This window comes from Crocodylus siamensis, chromosome 13 (assembly GCF_052110815.1).
Source record: "Crocodylus siamensis isolate JL-2025a chromosome 13, ASM5211081v1, whole genome shotgun sequence".
Taxonomy (NCBI): domain Eukaryota; kingdom Metazoa; phylum Chordata; order Crocodylia; family Crocodylidae; genus Crocodylus; species Crocodylus siamensis.
The window spans coordinates 16064325-16082811 of record NC_143407.1 but is presented as its reverse complement, the minus strand read 5'-3'; the positions used below and the strand labels follow the sequence as shown (position 1 = coordinate 16082811).

General features: G+C 46.4%; 1 protein-coding gene across 2 annotated transcripts in view; it reads left to right on the top strand.

Moving 5' to 3' along the window:
• The first annotated feature begins 1295 nt into the window (after positions 1-1295).
• Positions 1296-18487, top strand: part of FKBP6 (FKBP prolyl isomerase family member 6 (inactive)) — a 50749-nt gene continuing 33557 nt past the window's right edge. Inside the window, exons 1-7 of one of the 2 annotated variants that reach the window (XM_090025463.1) lie at positions 1296-1434; positions 1936-2053; positions 5590-5679; positions 9420-9622; positions 11911-12030; positions 13626-13820; positions 14182-14291. In XM_090025463.1, the coding sequence (XP_089881589.1) occupies positions 1372-1434; positions 1936-2053; positions 5590-5679; positions 9420-9622; positions 11911-12030; positions 13626-13820; positions 14182-14291 (899 nt within the window). In that variant the 5' untranslated portion in view covers positions 1296-1371. The remainder of the gene's footprint in view (positions 1435-1935; positions 2054-5589; positions 5680-9419; positions 9623-11910; positions 12031-13625; positions 13821-14181; positions 14292-18487) is intronic. The other variant, XM_090025464.1, reaches the window with a different exon arrangement.

The window sequence follows — 18487 nt, the reverse complement described above, 5'->3', positions numbered from 1 at the left end:
CGCTTTCTGGGGGTTTCTTAGAAACCACCCTTGCTTCATTTTTGGGGATTTTTTTGAAAATAAAATAGTGCCGATTTATGTCAATGCAGACCAAAGGCTGATAGATCCTGATAGATATGAAATTGGAGAAAAAGGCATCTCTATCAAGAGGACCCAGCTATGGAATGAGCTTCCAGAAGAGCTTAGGTGAAGTAAAAAAAGAATGATCCTGTAGTTAGGGGTCTAGCCAGGGTTATAGGAAATCTGATTTTAAATTTGACGCTTGACTTCCAGTGCGATTTTGGCCAAGTCATCTTCTCTGGGCCTTGATTCCTATCTACATAATGGGAATGCCATCATACTAACATTTTCCAACTTTACAGGTGTCACCATGACATATTTCATAAGACTATTCTAGGGATAAATCCATCAAAGACTGGCAGACATTTATTTGGATACTATAGTAATGGTGGCCAAAGGATTCTTTTTTATATGAGAATGTATTCTGATTTTTTTAGTAGATGCCTGAAAACCTGGATCTTTGTTAAGTCTTTTAATTGTAGCAAGAGTGGCACCTCCATACTGTCCTCAAACACCCCCAGAAAAAAAACATAAAGATGTATGTAACACACTCAAGTAACCTAAGAAAAAGACATCCCTCAAACCAAACAGAAAAGATACTTGGGTGAGAGCTTTTCTCTCTTATCTTTTATCTATTGACTCCTCTGTGAAATCCTACAAAAACCTGGATATCTTTCTCTCTTGATGCCACATCACGTCAAGTAGGATTCATGGTTGCTGATCAGTTTTATATTGAGGGTGCTGGGGCATGGGGATGCTCAGACAGGTACTTCTACACCAGCACCTTCTTGTGATTTTTTTTTAATTACTTCCCACAAGAAAGAAAATAGGCGCCTCCGGCTGCCCTGCTAGTGATCCCTTCTGGCGCCGGCTCCGACCCTCTGTGCTCCCTGCTTCAGCTGCCCTCGGGCTCCTACAGTTTGGGTCCACGTGAAAACTCCCCGCTTTATTGAGAGATCTCCGCTGAGCACGGGCACAAGCAAGGAGGAGCCTTTCGAGGAGCTGAGAAAGGGGCTTCCAAGAACAGCTGCGGAGCAAGCCCGCACGCAGCACAGCGCCACCGAGAGCACGCCCGCCCTCCCGGCAGCCGCAGCGCGAAGACGCGCAGACTGCCGCGGCTCCAGGGCAGAAACCACTGCGTTTCTTCTGCGGATTGATCGAGCTGGTGGCAGGCGGAGCGGTGATTGGCTGACGAGGGAGGGGGCGCGGCTTCGCTCTGCAGAAGAGGCTCGCGCGCCACACGCACGCTGCGGCAGCTGGGGGCCGGCGCTCGGAGCGCGATTGGCTGGTGCGGCGGCAGCGGCTGCGGCGATGTCGACGGGCCGCGGGCTGGGCGGGCGGCTCCCGCGCTCGGGGGCTGCGGGCGGCCGCGCGGTGAGGCCCGGCTGGAGTGGGGCGGGGCGCGTGGCTGCGCGGAGCCCCTGGCCATTTCTGTGGAGACCACTAAAACCCGCTGCTGCCCCGCTTCACGGGGGTGGGTCCGGGGGGCGGCCCAGGCGGCGGTGCGGGCCCTGGGCTTGTGCCGGCGGAGCAGCCGCGGGGCTGCAGAAGCTCGTGGCCCCGGAGCGGGCGGCCTGCGAGGTGCTCTCCCTGCCGCGGGATCTGCACTGCAGCCTCGTGTTTAAGCGCTGTTTCCTGCCTAAGCTCTCGGCTTAGATGATGCAGCTGCAGCATTCAAGTCAGGGGCGGGCCAAACGCGGGCATTCTGTCCAACCCGCGGGGCCCCTAAAAAATTTAGGAAGTTAATATTTATCTGCCCCGGCTGCCTGTAATGCAGCCCTCGCTGTCTTGCCAAAACTCGGTAAGCGGCCCTCCCCCCCAAAATAATCGCCTGCCCCTGATGTAAGTGGTCGTTTCCTTTTCCACTCTTCCTAGTCTCCTTTCCAGCAGCTGGGCCAGCGCATGCAGGACATTACTGGTGACGGTGGGGTGCTAAAGGAGGTTGTCCGCACGGGCTCCGGAGAGCTGGTCCCCCGTGATGCATCTGTCTTAGGTAAAACAGGTCTCTGCGTGGGAGGTCTCATTCTATGATCATGCTCTTTGGAGAGTGACCTCTTTCATGGTGTGTCACTGCTTGTCTGCTGCATCGTTTCTGCATTGGTATTCTGGACCTAGGTGAGCACTCCTCTCTGCACCCCATGCAGGAAGGTTTGTCCGTTCTCCTTTTGTGCCAGAACACTTTCGGCACTTGCCCTTCTGTGTCTCTTAAACCTTAAGGACGTGAATTCAGTTTACCCGTAACTGCCAGGAAATTCCAAAGTGTTTCCAAAAACAAACCCCCCCAAAAAACCTGGAAAGTTATAACCATGATTAAGGAGAATTATAAAAAAAAGGAAAACAAAGTTTGTTTATTTTGTGCAAGCTGTAGGTTTCAGTCAGGTGACCTAAACTCCCAGATTCTGCGGTAAAGTCTGCTCTTGTGCATATTGGTGTAGGATGAACACCTTAAATCTTACTTGGGGCTTGTCAAAGTACCATGTATGTGAACCTTCTCAAAAGGTACCCTAGACTGAACTTGGATATTTAAATGCTACCTGACTGGTAGCAGCCCTCAGAGTTCTCTTAGCCTGTAGAGTTTACCAACACTTCTCTTGCATATCCTGCCCTTGAATATGAGAACCACCTTTTTCAAACACAGGGTATCATGAAGGAAAAAAGATCTTGCTTTTGGTAAGCATCTGAGTAGCAGCATCTAGGGGGTTGAGGCTGGTGCCAGCCATACATGCCAGGTGGGACTTGGCATGCCTGCCAACCTAGGTGCAATGGGGTGGGGGTAGTGACCTGGGCCTGACCCCAGTCTGGCACACAGGGCTATGTCATCCAGCTGGGGGGTTCCACTTGTGTCTGGAAATTTTGGTAGCAGGGGAATGAAAGCCTTACTTGCTGTGACAATTGAAGTTGTCACTGATCCCCTACTGCCAGATTTCCAGACCCATGGGGATCTGTTTTTCTTGCTTCTCATAAGCATCCCAATTTTCACCAGCTACTTTTGAGGGAAAAGGTATGGGTTATAGGAGAATGAGAAATTACTGCATTTTCTTACATAAGTCATTAATGTACCAGTATCCTAGCTTTCTTCTGCTTCAGATCTTGCCAACCAGCAGAGCGTGTGTGTGTTTTAACACAGATTTTATTCCTGGTGCTATGATGCTGACATAAGGTTGTGGGGAGGGGAACAAACACAAAATCCATGTACACAGGGAAACAGTTTTGCTCTTAGGTCAAGGCTCAGCTTGTATTACCTGAAAGACGGTTCAATCTGGTGATGCTTTGTGAAATGAAGCAGCTTTGACTCCCACACCAAGAAATGCCTATTAGTGGTTTTATGGTAGGCATACACTACCAATGTTCCCAGCAGAGAGTCTCTGGAGCAGGGTTATGCTCTGAACCTAGGGATTGTTCTGCCCTTTTCACCTCTTAGGGATGGTTTCCCTGAGTCAGTATTTGGTTAGAGTTGTGGGTAGGTACACTGCTGCCTGCTGCATGTGATGTATCTGCAGAACAGATGAAGCAAGGGTTTTTGTCTCCAGGGCTGAACATCCATCCTCAACCAGTATGAAACTTGTACTATTTTGTTAACTTTTCTTGCCAGATAGGTCATGAAAAACTGTCAAACTAACTTTAAATTGCAAGCATAGAGTTTTATCATTTTAACAGTGGAGCGCCTCCAGGACCAGCTTGCTCCTCAGATACCCAGGCTGAATATGACCGTGTTGCCTGCCGGAGGCAACAGGCTGGTGCTCAGCCTTCCTGCTGACCTGCAGTTGAACCAGCCCTGCACTCTGCCACAGCACATCCTCCACCCAGTGCCTGTGTCCCCAGGACCTGGACATACTCTACCAAGGCCAAGCAGCTGCAGCAGGGCAGAGCTTGGCAGCTGCAGCTTGGCAGCCCAAGGCTGGTTCCTGCTGATCCCACGCTCTGCCGAGCTGTGCAGGATCTGTCTTCCAGCTCTTGCTGCCTGGCTTACCTGGCATTAGCCTAAAGCCACTGAACTCCTTGTTAGGGAATGGGTTGGGGGGAATACAGGGACTGGATTTCCTGCCTCTGCTCAGCTTGGGAGGCAGCTGTGAATGGCAGAGCCTCCCTGCTTTCTCACTGCAGCCCCAGCCTAGACCGGAAGTGCGAAGTTGCGTGCTTTGTGCTCAGAGCTGCCTGGCTGCTACCGGGGGTTTAGGGGCTTCATTCACCTGCCAACTGTGTCTGCTGCTGGGCAAGCCAGAGGGAACTGGTAGCCAGACCCTGCACAGCCAAGCAAAGTTCAGGGCTGGCGGGAGCCAGCCTTGGGCTGCCAAGCTGCAGCCGTTGAACACCTTTCTCTAACTGTCTAGCTGCACTGGGTTCTGGGGGCTGGATCCTTCCCCCCCCCCCTCCCCCCGCAAGCTTGCATCCCCCCCAGCCTCTGGCTTGGCTGCTGGCTAGCTGGGTGCTGCCTGAGCTTCATGGGGCCCAATCTTTTTTGGAGCTCAGGCAGTACCCAGCCTGCCAGCAGCCCAGGCAGGGGCAACCCCCAGGTGCAGACTCCGGAGGAAAAAAAGGGATCAGGCCCCTCAGAGCTGAAGCAGCAAGCCAGTCCTGCCCCAGTCTCCTAGTCCTGCACCTGCTCACCACTGGAAAGTCGCAACTGCAAGTAAAGGATAGCCAGAGATGGTTTTTTGCCTTAAGGTGCTACTGCTTTGCTAAGATGAACAACACTGAGCCAATTAACACTTGTTCAGATTACAATAGAAGGTGTAACAAAGCTCAAAGACACAGCCTTAGATCTGGGTCCAGCCCATGGAGCCCTTTCATACATACTCTTGTGCTGCATGTGGGTCTCAAGTGGGATATGGGCAGCGTGCAAGGTGTACTGGATGGCCCTGGGATTCGCATGAAGCACCCTCTTAGGTTGCTCTGAGACTGTGCGTGTGGTACCCGTTTCAGCATACATCTGCTCTGTGCCTAGTCCATTGCACATCCTGGAGCAGTCAGAGCAGGCGGCACATGGAGCAGGGTCCTAGAACGACTAGAGAAGGTCCTGTGTGTGGCATGGTCCCCAGCCAGCTGTTCAGGGGCATGTACTGCACGTGACATCCGCTTTAGGACATGCAGGGGATCCAACATGGAGCAGGTGTATGTTGCACACTGGTACAGCCTCAGGGTAGCAGAGTTGATGCCACATGCAGCATGGTCATAGTGTAGCCAGTCTGGGGCCATACGCTGCAAGTGGTGGCTGGAACAGACATGCTGGAAGGGGCAGTGTGTGTAGCTGGTCTGGGACATGTGCCACATGCAACACCTGCTGTTCCTATTCCAGGGCATGTTAGGGATCCACATCAGGGGCTACTCTGTGGGTCTTATCTGGCCCCATGACACTCATCCTGCTCACAAGGCCAGATAAGTTTTTTTACTCACGGTATAATAAAAACAAGTGTGCGCGTGTGTGGTTAGCAGTTATATCCTTAAGTGATTTATTGCTTGTACTGCTTGATATAACCTAAGGTCTTCTGTATGACCTCTCTTGTTCCTTTTGTGTTGGAACTCTTGCAGTTAAATATTCTGGGTATCTGGAATACATGGATAAGCCCTTTGACACAAACCGCTACAGGAGGTCTTCTAGACTGATGAAACTTGGAAAAGGTAAGTCCAAGCTGAAGAACTGTCACAGGAGTCATAGTTCCCTTTCATTTGCTTTTAGTTTTGGCTGTATTTAAGCAGACTAACAAGTTTTATGCCTGTGGTTCTCAACCTTAGACTCAAGGCACCTGTTGGGAAATGCCAGCTCTTATTTTTGTGTTGTCGAGAAGAAAGCAAAAACTTACAGAAAAATTGTTCTGTTGTAAACAACTCTGACCATAGAATGTTTTTGATGCTATGAATCCCTGTCTGAAATCCTTTGGGCTAATCTAGTTAAGTTTGCATACCTAAAAATGATACTAGTGAGTAGCACCCTGCGGTACCCCATGGTACCACTGAGAGAATCACTATTTTGTGAGTTTGTTTGTTTGTTTTTATTATTGTTGTTGTTTTTTTATATATATAAATAATAGCATATAATTTAAAAGTTAGCCTTGGTAGTTGTGATGTTACAAGCTAGCAGGCAAAGTAGATTTGCACCTTCTAGATTAACCAAAATATATGTATATAGCACAAGCTTTTGTGAGCTGAAGCTCACTTCATCTGATCTATGAAAGAACATGCACAAAGCAGAGTATAAGAAAAGAGAAGTTAGAACACAAAAGAAAAGGGAGTGGTAGAGGAAGAGAGAAGAAGGAAGGGAGAAGAGCGGTGCTGGGAGACAAGTAAGCAAGTAGTGAACTCATAGGAACTAAGGAGTCAGAAAAGCTATCCCAGGTAATAGGATAAGAATCCCTAGTCCCTGTTTAGACTATTTGTAATGCAGTCCAAGTTGTGAATGATTTCTTGTTCCATAATATTCCATTTACATCAGTTTTTAAAAGATTGTCCGAGAACAGCCACCGTTAGCTTGCATGTCTTTCTGCACCCGATTTCAGAACGGTGTTTGTTTTTTCTGTCGCATGGGGATTGCCCCATCTTTCCAATGTAGACAGAAGAGGGGCACTTTAAGTAGGAGATGACTTCTCCATGTATGTGACATTTATGGAGTTACAAGTGAATAAACCTCAGTTTTCATAGATTTCATAGACATTAGGGCTGGAAGGGACCTCAGAAGATCATTGAGTCCAGCCCCCCACCCGAAGGGCAGGAAGTCAGCTGGGGTTATAGGATCCCAGCAAGATAAGCATCCAGTTTTCTCTTGAAGGTGTTCAATGTAGGTGCTTGAACCACCTCTGATGGCAGGCTATTCCAGAGCTTGGGGGCTCCGACAGTAAAATAAATTATTTATGTCCAGCCTGAAATGGTCTTGCCATCTCAAATGGTTTATAACCATTCGACCTTGTTGTTGCTTGGGGCACTCTGAACAAACGTTCCCCCAGATACTGATGGTCACCCCTGATAAACTTATAGGTGGCCATCAGATCACCACTGAGCCTGCGCTTTTGCAAGCTAAAGAGCCGCATAGATCTCAGCCTGTCGTCGTAAGGTCTGTTTTCCTGACCTCTGATCATGCGCGTGGCTCTCCTCTGGACTCTCTCAAGCTTCTCCACATCCTTTTTGAATTGTGGGGCCCAAAAATGGGTGCAGTACTCCAGCTGCGGCCTCACCAGGGCTGAGTACAAGGGGAGAATGACATCCCAGGATTTGCCTGAGAAGCATCTATGGATGCAAGCCAGTGTTTTGGTCACTTTACTAGCAGCAGCATTGCATTGCAGGCTCACGTTCATCTTGCGGTCAATGATGGCCCCAAGTCTCTTTCTTCCATAGTGCTAGCCAGCATAGCACTGCCGAGCCTATAAGGATGCTGCAAGTTTTTCTTCCCAGGGTGGAGAACCTTGAATTTTTCGATGTTAAACGCCACTGGGTTCTCATCCACCCATCTGCTGAGCCTGTCCAGGTCAGCCTGGATAGCCCTCCTGTCTTCAAGTGTGGATGCTTTGCCCCAAAGTTTGGTGTCATCAGCGAACTCGGCCAGTCCACTTCTGACTCCAATATCTGCATCATTAATGAAGAAGTTGAACAATATGGGTCCAAGGAGAGAATCTTGGGGGACCCCACTGGTCACAAGGCACCATGACGATTGACTTCCGTCAGCCGCCACCTCTGGGTCTGACCACGGAGCCAATTTCCCAGCCAGCGGATCATGGTGGACCCAAGGCCACAATTGGCCAGTTTTGCCAAGAGGTGATCATGAGATACCAGATCAAAAGCTTTTTTGAAGTCAAGATATATGACATCAATGTCTTCTCCCTTGTCCAGGTGATAGGTCACCTGGTCATAAAAGGAAATGAGATTCCGTCAAGCAAGACCTACCCGCAACAAACCCGTGCTGGGTATCCCACAGGATGTTGGCATCGGCCAGTCCATTAAGGATGGCCTCTTTAATAAACTTTTCTAAGACCTTCCCTGTATAGAAGTCAGGCTGATGGGCCTATATTTTGCCAGATCCACTTTCCTCCCTTTCTTAAAGATAGGCACCACGTTCGCCTTCTTCCAGTCTTTGGGTACTTCACCAGAGTGCCAGGAGTCTTCAAAGATCCGTGCCAGGGGCTGGGCTGTGATGCTTGCCAGCTCGTTGAGTACCCTAGTGTGTAGACTGTCAGGGCCAGCTGACTTGAAGGTATCCAGCCTCTCAAGGTGTTCCTTTACAAGGTCAGCATTGATGGAGGGCAGGGGATCTCCCTCACCCAGACCTCCCTGTCCCATAGCAGGCATGGGCGTCCCATGGGAGTGATGAAAGACTGAAGCAAGGTACCCATTTAATAGGTTGGCTTTTTCCTGGGCATCGGTTGTCAGTTGTCCCATCTGGTTCAGAAGGGGTCCAGTTGCCCTTGCTTTTCCTTCGGCTCCCCACATATCTGAAAAAGGACTTTGTATTGTCCTTGATGCTTGAAACTAGTTGGATTTCATTTGCAGCCTTGGCTTTCCTGGTTTGCTCCCTGCAGGACCAGACCAGCTGGGATGTTATAATCCATGCTTTTTGGTCCAGTGATGATATAGTCTATATTGATGTTGGGGCACAGAAGGCATATCGGTCTGTTGCAAGGCCTGATGTCTTGGTGACACTGGGAGCTAGGTAGCCTGGTTCTTGAGAGATGCCATTTGAAGGTGGGGAGCTGCCTGTAAGCCAGGCCCAGTTTCTTCCCCCATGGCTACTTTGAGGCACCCCTTTTTCATAAGTGGACCCCCAGTGAGCACCTTTTTAATAAGTGTACCCAGCGGGGGTGGGGGGGGGTTAGAAATGAGCTGCAGCTCTGTCCTCCCCATCCCCCCAGCCTGGCAACGCTTGCCCAAGGACCAGCCCAACTCCCTTCGTCGCTGCGGGGCACCTCGATCTGCCCCCCCTCCCCCACATGCTCCTTCCCCCACAACAGACTTACCGGACAGACCCAGCTGCTTTTCACACTGCAGGGCTGTGCTCCTGACCACCTACATGCTGCACCGTGGCTGCACATGTGCACATGGCATTTATTGGCCACATTATCGGCCACATCAGCCAAAAAAAGTCAATTGCTGATACTCTCAATTTTCCTCATATCAGTGCCAGTCTGATATGCGACCGATGTATTGATGCACCTCTAATCAGACTCAATCCTGGGGTCCATCAAGCTACGATATGCTGTGACAGATAATTTTCATTCTTTGGGGTGCTTATTGTGCTATGCTTTGTGTAAATTAATTGGCAGTCAAACTCTTGGTACTTGGAAAAGCTAACACTTGCCCAAAAGGTTCTAAGAGCAATCAGTAATTCAAATTGTTTTCAGAATTCACATTAAAAGTTCTGTCTTTTGTCTCCCCAGAGATTACATTGTGGGGCATGGAGATTGGTCTGCTGACCATGAAGAAAGGAGAGTTGGCGAGATTCCTCTTCATGCCACATTATGCCTATGGGACTCTGGGCTGTCCTCCATTGATTCCTCCTAATGCCACAGTCTTGTTTGAGATAGAATTGATGGACTTCCTTGATTCAGCTGAATCTGACACATTCTTTGCTCTGACGGCTGTGAGTTGACCAGTACATACATATAAAGCAGGCTTGAGCTATAAATCCAGAACGTTAAAACTTCTCTCTCTTCTCATCACTATTTGTAGTGATAGTTATAGCAGGGGACTTCTGCCCCTGCTACTGGAATGAAGAAAAAGCAGTATTGCAGAAGACAGGCTGAGGAATACAGCATGCAGGAAGTGGAGCTGCAGGGTTGTGAGCAGCTGTTTGAGGGGAGTGAGAGCTCTGTTGCTGATTTGCATAATAGGCAGCATTTAGGTTAAGTGACCAGAAGGGGGAGGAATCAAGGTCCATATAAGCCTGGAGGCTCAGTCTGGCTCAGAACCCCTTGAGTGCTGGAGCTCTGCTGGGAGCTGTATCTTATTTCTCTTTCTATACACATTTTGTTTCTGTTTCAAGTTGTTAACCACAAGGTTTGGAGTGGATTAAAGGGGATGAGGAGGTCGTGGGTCAGGTGCCTAGAAGGCATTCTGTGGTGTGGGTAAAGCCCTGCAAGGGTCTGGGATTCAATGGGCTGCTGGAGCTAAAGCCTGGGAGCCCAAATACAGCCCTGCAAGGGTCGGGAACCCAGTGGGCTACGAAGGGCCAACGTCCAGAATGGGCTGAAGCACAGACAAGAGCAAAACGGGGCCAAAGGCCAGCGTAAGCAAGATAGGGCCAGGAGCTCAGCAAGAAGGCAGAGAGACCCTAGCCTGAGCAGAGCTCTGTCTGTGGGGATTGGGCAGACTAGCAGCCTGATGATGACTGAGGTGGAACAAGTCACCGTAAAGGCTGAACTCGGGTTCTCTGAGGGCAGCCTCCTTACATTAATATAATTAAAACTTCGAGGCATGGCAGGTGAGAAGGCAAAGCCAACCTGGTGAACTGAAATTGGCCACTAGGTAAGGTGTGACCACCAGGGGGTGCCACAGCAACCCCTGGAGATGGACCCCCTTACAGTAGAGAATGGTGTAGTATTGAGCACTATTAACTGCAAGCTGTTTCAAATGTTTTGTGTGGCATATTCACGAGGTCCTCATTCCTGTCAGCATATTCTTTACAATAACAGCATAGATAAATCTAAATACAAACATTTGCCGCTGCTGCTTGTGCAGGATTGCTCCCACTTCCTTTCACAGAAAAGGGAGACAAAGTGGTCCATACCTACCTCCCATGTTCCAGGCCCTCAAGCTAGCGAAGAATATTAAGTATTATCTTGTGCTCAATGTTACCTTAAAAAAAAAAAGTATGTTCCAGTACAGGGAAATCAATGAAGTAATGCCCATTTCCCTCCATTCAAGATTTGGTCCTAAAAGCTGTCAGAATTCTGCTGTTAAAACTTTCCTCTCTTTTTTTTTTTCATCCTGTTTCAAGAAAATCTGGAAGTACACATTAGTGCTTTCCCCAACTGTTTGTTTTCTTCAAAGCAAATGGCAGTGGAAGTTTTCAAAGACTCGGCCTACAAACTTGTTTGAATTATGATAACAATAAGCAGCGTATATACCATTTTTAAAATCTAGCAAATCAATTGCAAGCTTTTCCTTGTTTATAACCCTACCATAAATGTTTAACTTGCACTAGGGGGAGCCAGACTCTTAAATATTTACATACAACAGTAAGCCATGTTACACCTTATGCTTCGCATGGTTAAATGCACTTAAAATGTGAGTGCTGTGTGTCCGAGCTGTAAAACATGTCTTCCAGGTGGGACAAGGAAATCCTCATGTCAGGAGGAAGGATCCTGGATCTTTCACTTAGCAGGATCAAGTTGAAATGTAGGTGGCCACTGCCCCAGAGTTATAGGACTGTGATTTGACAATCAGCTGATCGTTAGTCCCAACCAGGGCACTACACCTAAGATGATTCAAGATTCTGGTGCGGTGCTGGGACTGGGACTGATAATCAATTAATTATTGGTCTCAGCCCTGTGATCCTCCAGGATGGTGGGCAGCAGTTTTAGGGTCTGTACCGAGTGTCCCATGCAGAAGGACCTTTATAACGTGGCTCATAACAGAAACTCTCATAACCACTTGTTCAGAGTTGAAGGCTTTTTCACTGCCACCACTGTTGCTTCTCAGCTAACAGTCCTGAATGCCATTATTCCATTTGTTGGTTTAATTTCCTACAGAAGTTCTTAGCATTAACATTAGTGGTGTTTGTGATGGTGCTGTTGTGTTAATTCTGTGTGAGAGTTGCTTCTGATGCCCGCTCATTTTGTGGTGAGTTTGTAGGTGCTTACCACCAGTCTGCATTCCGTGTCTAATTTCTGTTGTTTAAATTGATTGGTTTTTTGTTTCTGTGTGCAGGGCCAACAAGATATGTTCCCATTACAAAAAGTGTTGAAAGTGGCAGATACAGAGAGACAGTTTGGGAATTACCTTTTCCGTCAGAAGCACTTCATGGATGCTAAAGATAGATATAAAAGGGTAATTTAAGCAGGATGATTGTGGTTATGTATGCAGGCTATGGAAGCTAGTAATTACTGAGCACTAGTTCAAAATATCAACTATTCTTATACTGTAGTTTAAAGAATAGATACTTAAAAGATTAATTAAAACCAATATGTCTGATTCTGTTAGGCTTTTTAAGTTCTTGTCTTACTGTTTTTCATAATGGTAATTAAGTTGCTGTAGCAGAGGGGGAAAAGACTAGTGCTTGTATGTGGAACACTTTTTCTCTGTGTTTCAACACAACTGGCCCCAGTAAGCATAGGCAAAACAGTATACAGAGAGACTTGGTGTACTTCAAATACTCTGTTCTGTGCAATTGATCTAAAAATGGGTCTGCAAATCTTGACTGCTTCTGTTTTAAATTAGTAACCATCTACCTGGAATCTTTTGGCACAGCTGACACCTGGAGGAGTAGCAAGTCATACAGTATGGCACTATGTAGTGAAGGTGTTCCAGAGAGATGTTTTTCAAAAGCAGCCTAAGATTCCAGACTCATTAAAGATCCAGTCCTTCTGAATTATTTGCACTTCAAGTCACAATTAAATTTCTGGTCTCCCAGTAGGAAAATGTCACCCCAGCACTATTCAAGGGGAAACTTCACCCTCTTTGTTTCTAATGTCACAAGATACATTCCATACTTAGTTTTATTTACGTCTGGTTTGCATGTCTCAGGAATACTTTTCCTGTTTGAATATGCTTTTTCTACTGCAACTGCTTGGTTCTACAAAGACATATTTTACACATCTTCCTTTGAGTATTCTTTTCCACTTGTACTTGTAAAATTTATCTACTCTTCCTTTGAAATCTATGTATTTAAAACAAAAAAAAAATGCTCTGTATAGCATCCATGGTGATGTAGAAACCATCAAAGCAAACCTAGGGTCAAGGCTCCAGGTGTATCTGCTTCCCTTTTGAGCTCACTGAAGATTTGGCTCTGTCTGGTTGTTACAGATATGGCCTGTAAACTGGATATGGCTCACAGAGCTCTGTTATCTAGCCCCTGGTGCTGCCCTAGTTTTGAGTTGACCCATACCACCATACTAGCCCCATGTGCAGGACCTAGGATATGTGCCACCTGCTGTGTCTGCTCCAAACCATCTGGGATCTATCTTGAATGAGGCACCTGCTCCAGGACCCACATTGCATGCAGCAGCTGTTTTGGCATACGTCCAGTGCAAGTCCTAGACCAGTTGGAGCAGGCACCATGGGTGGTGCAAGTCCGGGAGTAGGCAATAGATCCACCAGGTGGGCTGGTGGGGACCAGGAAGGTCTGTGGGCCTGATCCAGCCCGTCAACCAGCCCCATACAACTCATGCAACCCATGTGACCAAATGAGTTTGACATCCCTGCCATATGTAATGCCACTAAAGCAAATGACCATTCTGAGTGGTCATGTTACCATGCTTCTTGCAAATTCTTTGTTGTATATTTTGCTATTTATTGTGATTATGTCCATCAGGAGAATATTGCAGTGTGTTCATTTTGATAATGGGTGGGATGAAGGTGTTTTCCACAAGTAAAACGATCCACTAAGAATCACTTCCATTGGTCTTGTTCCCATGTTTGCTCAGGCATCCTTGATTCTGTGTCGCAGGCCATACAGTGAGGGTGAGCAGAGCCAGATTGATGCTGCAAAGCTGCTGGTGTTCCTGAATCTATCATTTACTTACCTAAAGCTGGAACATCCTGCCCGAGCTCTGATGTATGGAGAAAAGGCCTTGGAGATTGATGAGAGAAATGCCAAAGCACTATTTAGATGTGGCCAGGTGAAGGAAAAATTAATTTCTGTGTTGGGTTTAAAGGCAATATCAACTTCAAGCTGACACCCCACTTCATATGTCTGTGGGGGACATCTTGGATATTCTGAAATGAGGTGTTCAGAAATCTGAACATGGTAGCAGACTTCAAATGTACCATGTATACACGGCTACTGTAATATTCATTGCATGTGTGCCAAGTGCTCACAAAACCAAAATCTGGGTCTCCAAATATGTTGTGCTGCTCTTCGCGCAGTCTGAAACAATTATCTGAATCAGTCACTTGTTTATGGGAATACATGCTTCAGTCTTGAAGAAAAGATGAGAGTATATATCTGTCTATTAATTCTTGTCCTTCTTTCAATGACAGGCTTGTCTTTCTATGTCAGAGTATGAAAAAGCTCGTGATTTCTTGATTAAAGCTCAAAAAGAGCAGCCCTTTAACCATGATATTAACTGTGAACTGAAAAAACTGGCAAGGTGAGAGGACTCCTTTTTCCATATTGAGAAGGGGGCAGTGCTTGCCCAAGTTAAAAATACACGCTTCTGTGGAAGTAGTTGGTCATAAAACTTTGGAAGTATTTTAGAAGCTATTAAAGACATAGCCAGCAAAAATAACTGTTTCTTTCAGTAACTGTGGGAAATATAGTTTTCTCTCTCTCTTTTTCCCCCCCCCCGCCCCCTTTTTGTTTAAGGGAAAAAATATAGAAAAGCCAGTTTTGAATATTTTGCAGACACAGTAGTTAAGGGTGATGCGAGTATCTGACATATTCAGTTACTGTGGGGGGAATCTCTTATGGCAGTTGCATCCTTCATAGATTTTAGCGTCGGAAGGGACCTATTAGAAAATAGGTTTGAGTAGGTAGGGCAGGCTGTTGATGACGAGATAATTGATATTGCTAAAATACCTTGAACAAAATATTGTATAGCTCTTGCTGCAATAAGGTGCTGTTGCAGTACATGAATGCAAAGTAATGCATTTGCCTTTAATTCCTTTTTAAGATATGTTAATTGCCTGTCCCAGGGGTGTCACACATGTCTCACTAGTGGTACGGGCAGTCTCTATATGTGGCATGGAACAGAACATGGAGGGGATAGACCCCACAGCAGTTGATAGGGCTGAAGGCAGAGCAGGAGATTGGGCAGAAAGCACAGGTCATGTCTACATGAGATGCAGAGTGCGCAGTAGCTTGCTACAACTGTGCAATAGCATTGTGTGGCAGGAAGTGTGATATGATGCTACTGCGCAGCAGTAACAAAGTACCATGCAGCCAACATCACAGAAAAGCCCTTCAGCAATGCTGCTGCGCAGTAACTTACTGCATGGTCATGTAGTACTGATTTATACAAATGCTCAATGACTGTGCAGTAACAACTGCATGGTCGGTGTCTAACGTAGCCACAGAGTAGGAAATGCACAACGGCAGATCTAGCAGAGAAAAAGGATCAGAGTGGAAGAGTGCAGGGCTAATTTTGGCCCACCTGCCAAAAACGTTGACCCCCACTGGCTTACCCCATCTTTTCTATTATTGCTGCTGATGATAAGCAGCACGGAACAAGCACTAATTACTGGGAAGATTTTTGAAAGCAAATTCCATGCTGCTTTGGAAATAATAAATTGGCAGTCCTGGAGAAGCAAATTTCTTAGGGTGATGTCTGTTTTTGGACCAAATATGTAGATGAGAGACAGACAAGCTTTCAAATGCAAGACATTCTTCGTCACATCACTGGAGGCAAACTTTGTCCTGCAGGTAAACTTTCTTTCTGCTAACAGAACGAGTCCCTGCCTTAGTTGTGTTTTGGCTGGTCCCGTTCTAGTCTCTTCTTCCACTGCTGGTGTTTTCAGAAGAAAATAATTGAAAAGTTGTTGGTTAGTGACATTTGTGATGCATGCACTTTTAAGAGTTATGCTGTGAAGGCATTGGAGCTACAGTGAAATCAACAGGTTGCTTTTATCTAGATCACAAAACAGCTCTCAAACCTTTTTATTCCATTGCAAGTGTTGGCTGGATTTCATCTGGAGTGACCAAAAGCTGAAGCATGCCAAATAGAAAATGTATGCTTCGGTATAGCTATTCTTTAGCTATTTGTCATGATAACTAACTTTGTTTGAAATGCTTAACGCTCTAGCACTATCTATTCTATTTGCAGTTCTCTGCCACTCCGCTTTGCCAGAGTTAGAGAAAATGCAACACTTCCTCTGTTTTATGGGGGGTCACAAGCATTACTTTTTCATACCCTTTGAAAGGAGACAAAAGAAACAATGGAATGGAAAACAATGCGCTATGTGGCTGGCAGGGAGTTGACTAAACTTTTTTGCACATGGGGAAAGTTGTTTGTTTTGGGTTGTTCAACTGGATGTATGGCTGTCTTAAGTAGTAAATAGCAATTGACTATCCAGTGCTATTGGATGTTGGTGAGGAGAATCAAAAGATGTGCTCTTCATCTTTCTCTGTGCCTCGGGGTTTAGATACCACATTGTTAAGCACTTTATAAGGAGCTCTAAAATGTGAAGTGTTAGTTAGAAAATGGTTTGGAACGATCTACTGGCTAACCTGCCTGAGATTCAGGATAACTCCTTTAGACTAACATAGCTATCTGCTTCTGTCCTTCATACCATTCCTGTCACTTGTAATTATCTCTACTAAGATTGCCCAGGATCAATAACTTCGTGAACATATCAGACAAGTTTTAAGGAGATGTTCCTAGATTATCTTCTATTTTTCAAGAATCTTGCTATAAGGTACGGTCTTTTTTGACCAGCGTAGTATAACACCATTGGCTCTAATAGGCTATTTTGTTCATTATTTTCCTGAGTGTAATTGAAAACTGTTGGTCCAAGTATGCTTAGATTTAAAATATTTCTAAACAAAAGAAGATGAAGAAGTAGTTCAGATTGTAATTGCAGGCAGATTTGTTGCTTCTCTTCGGTCTTCAGGTATTGTAGCAACATATAATTTAATGCTGTAGTACCCAAACACAATAGAAAAACTGGTTTGAAAAAGAAATGTCATCTTGGAGTTTCTGCTTCAGTTGGTTTGTGTCAGTTAATATAATTACCAGCTTTTTGTGCTTTTATTACAACAGCAACAACAGGGAAATAAATGTAAAATAGAAGAAAGCAATGATTTAGGCAGTTATCACAACACCTTTCAGCCTGAGTTAAGTGAGAATGTGGATGACCTGGAGGAAGCTCATGCAGGAGTGGGCACCGGGGGAAGCATCCCCATTCTTCCTGAGAAATCAGGGCAATTGGCTAGTTACCTCAGGTGCCTATGCACAAATGCAGAGCCTGGGAAACGAGCAGAAAGAATTGGAAGTCCTTGCACAGTCACAATACTGTGATATGATCAGAATAACAGAGACTTTGTGGGTGCTTGCATGGCTGGAGCACTGTCATGGGTGGGTGTAAACTGTTCAGGAAGGACAGGCAGGGGAGAAGAGGAGGAGGAGGAGGATCCACTTTATGTCAAAGTTGTATGATTGCTTAGAGCTCCAGTATGAAATGGGAGATAGACCTGTTCAAAGTCTCTGGGTTAGGGTCAGAGGGAAGAGCAACGAGGGTGATGGTGGGGGTCTGCTATAAACCACAAGACCAGGAGGATGTGTTGGATGAGGCTTTCTTCAGACAAATAGTGGAAGTTTCCTGATCACAGGTCCTGGTTCTCATGGGGGACTTCAGTCACCCTGACATCTGCTAGGAGGACAGTACAGCAGTGCGCAGGCAATCTAGGACGTTTTTGAAGTGTTGGGGACAACTTCCTTGTACAAGTGCTGGAGCGACCAACTGCAGACCATGCTTTTCTTGACCTGCACCTCACAAATAAGGAAGAATTAGTGGGGAATGTAGAAGTGCATTGCAACTTAGGCAGCAGCAGCCAAGATGATTGAGTTCAGGATCCGGAGGAAAGGAACAAAGGAGAACAGCAGAGTAAGGACCACAAACTTTAGAAAAGTAGATTTTGACTCGCTTGAGGAACTTGCGGGCAGGTTCCCCTGGGAAGCCAGTCTGATGGGGAGAGAAGTCGAGGAATGCTGGCTATATCTTAAAGAAACTTTACTGACAGTGCAGGAACAAATCATCCTGATGTGCAGGAAGACTAGCAAGTATGGTAGAAAACCAGTTTGGCTTGGCAGGGAACTCCTTAGTAAGCGGAATCACAAAAAGGAAGCATATAAAAATTGGAAACTCGAATAAACTACTAGGGAGGAGTATAAGAGTATTGTTTGGGCATGCAGGGATGAAGAAGGCCAAAGCACAATTGGAGCTGCAGCTAGCAAGAGATCTGAAGGCTAACAAGAAGGGTTGCTACAAGTATGTCAGCAACAAGAGGAAGGTCAGGGAAAGTGTGGGTCCTTTAGTAAACTGGGGAGCCAACCTAGTGACAGAGGCTGCAGAAAATGCTAAATTACTCAATGCCCTTTTCACCTCAGTTTTCACAGGTGAGTGCAGCTCCCAGACTACTGCACCTGGCAGTACAGTTTGGGGAGGAGGTGAGCAGCCAACTGTGGCAAAAGAACAGGTATGGGACTGTTTAGAAAAGCTGGCTATACACAAGTCCATGGGGCCAGACAGGATGCACCCAAAGTCGGTGGGGGAGTTAGTTGATGTGATTGCAGGGCCACTGGCCATCGTCCTTAAACTCATGGCGATCAGGAAGAGGTCCTGGGTGATT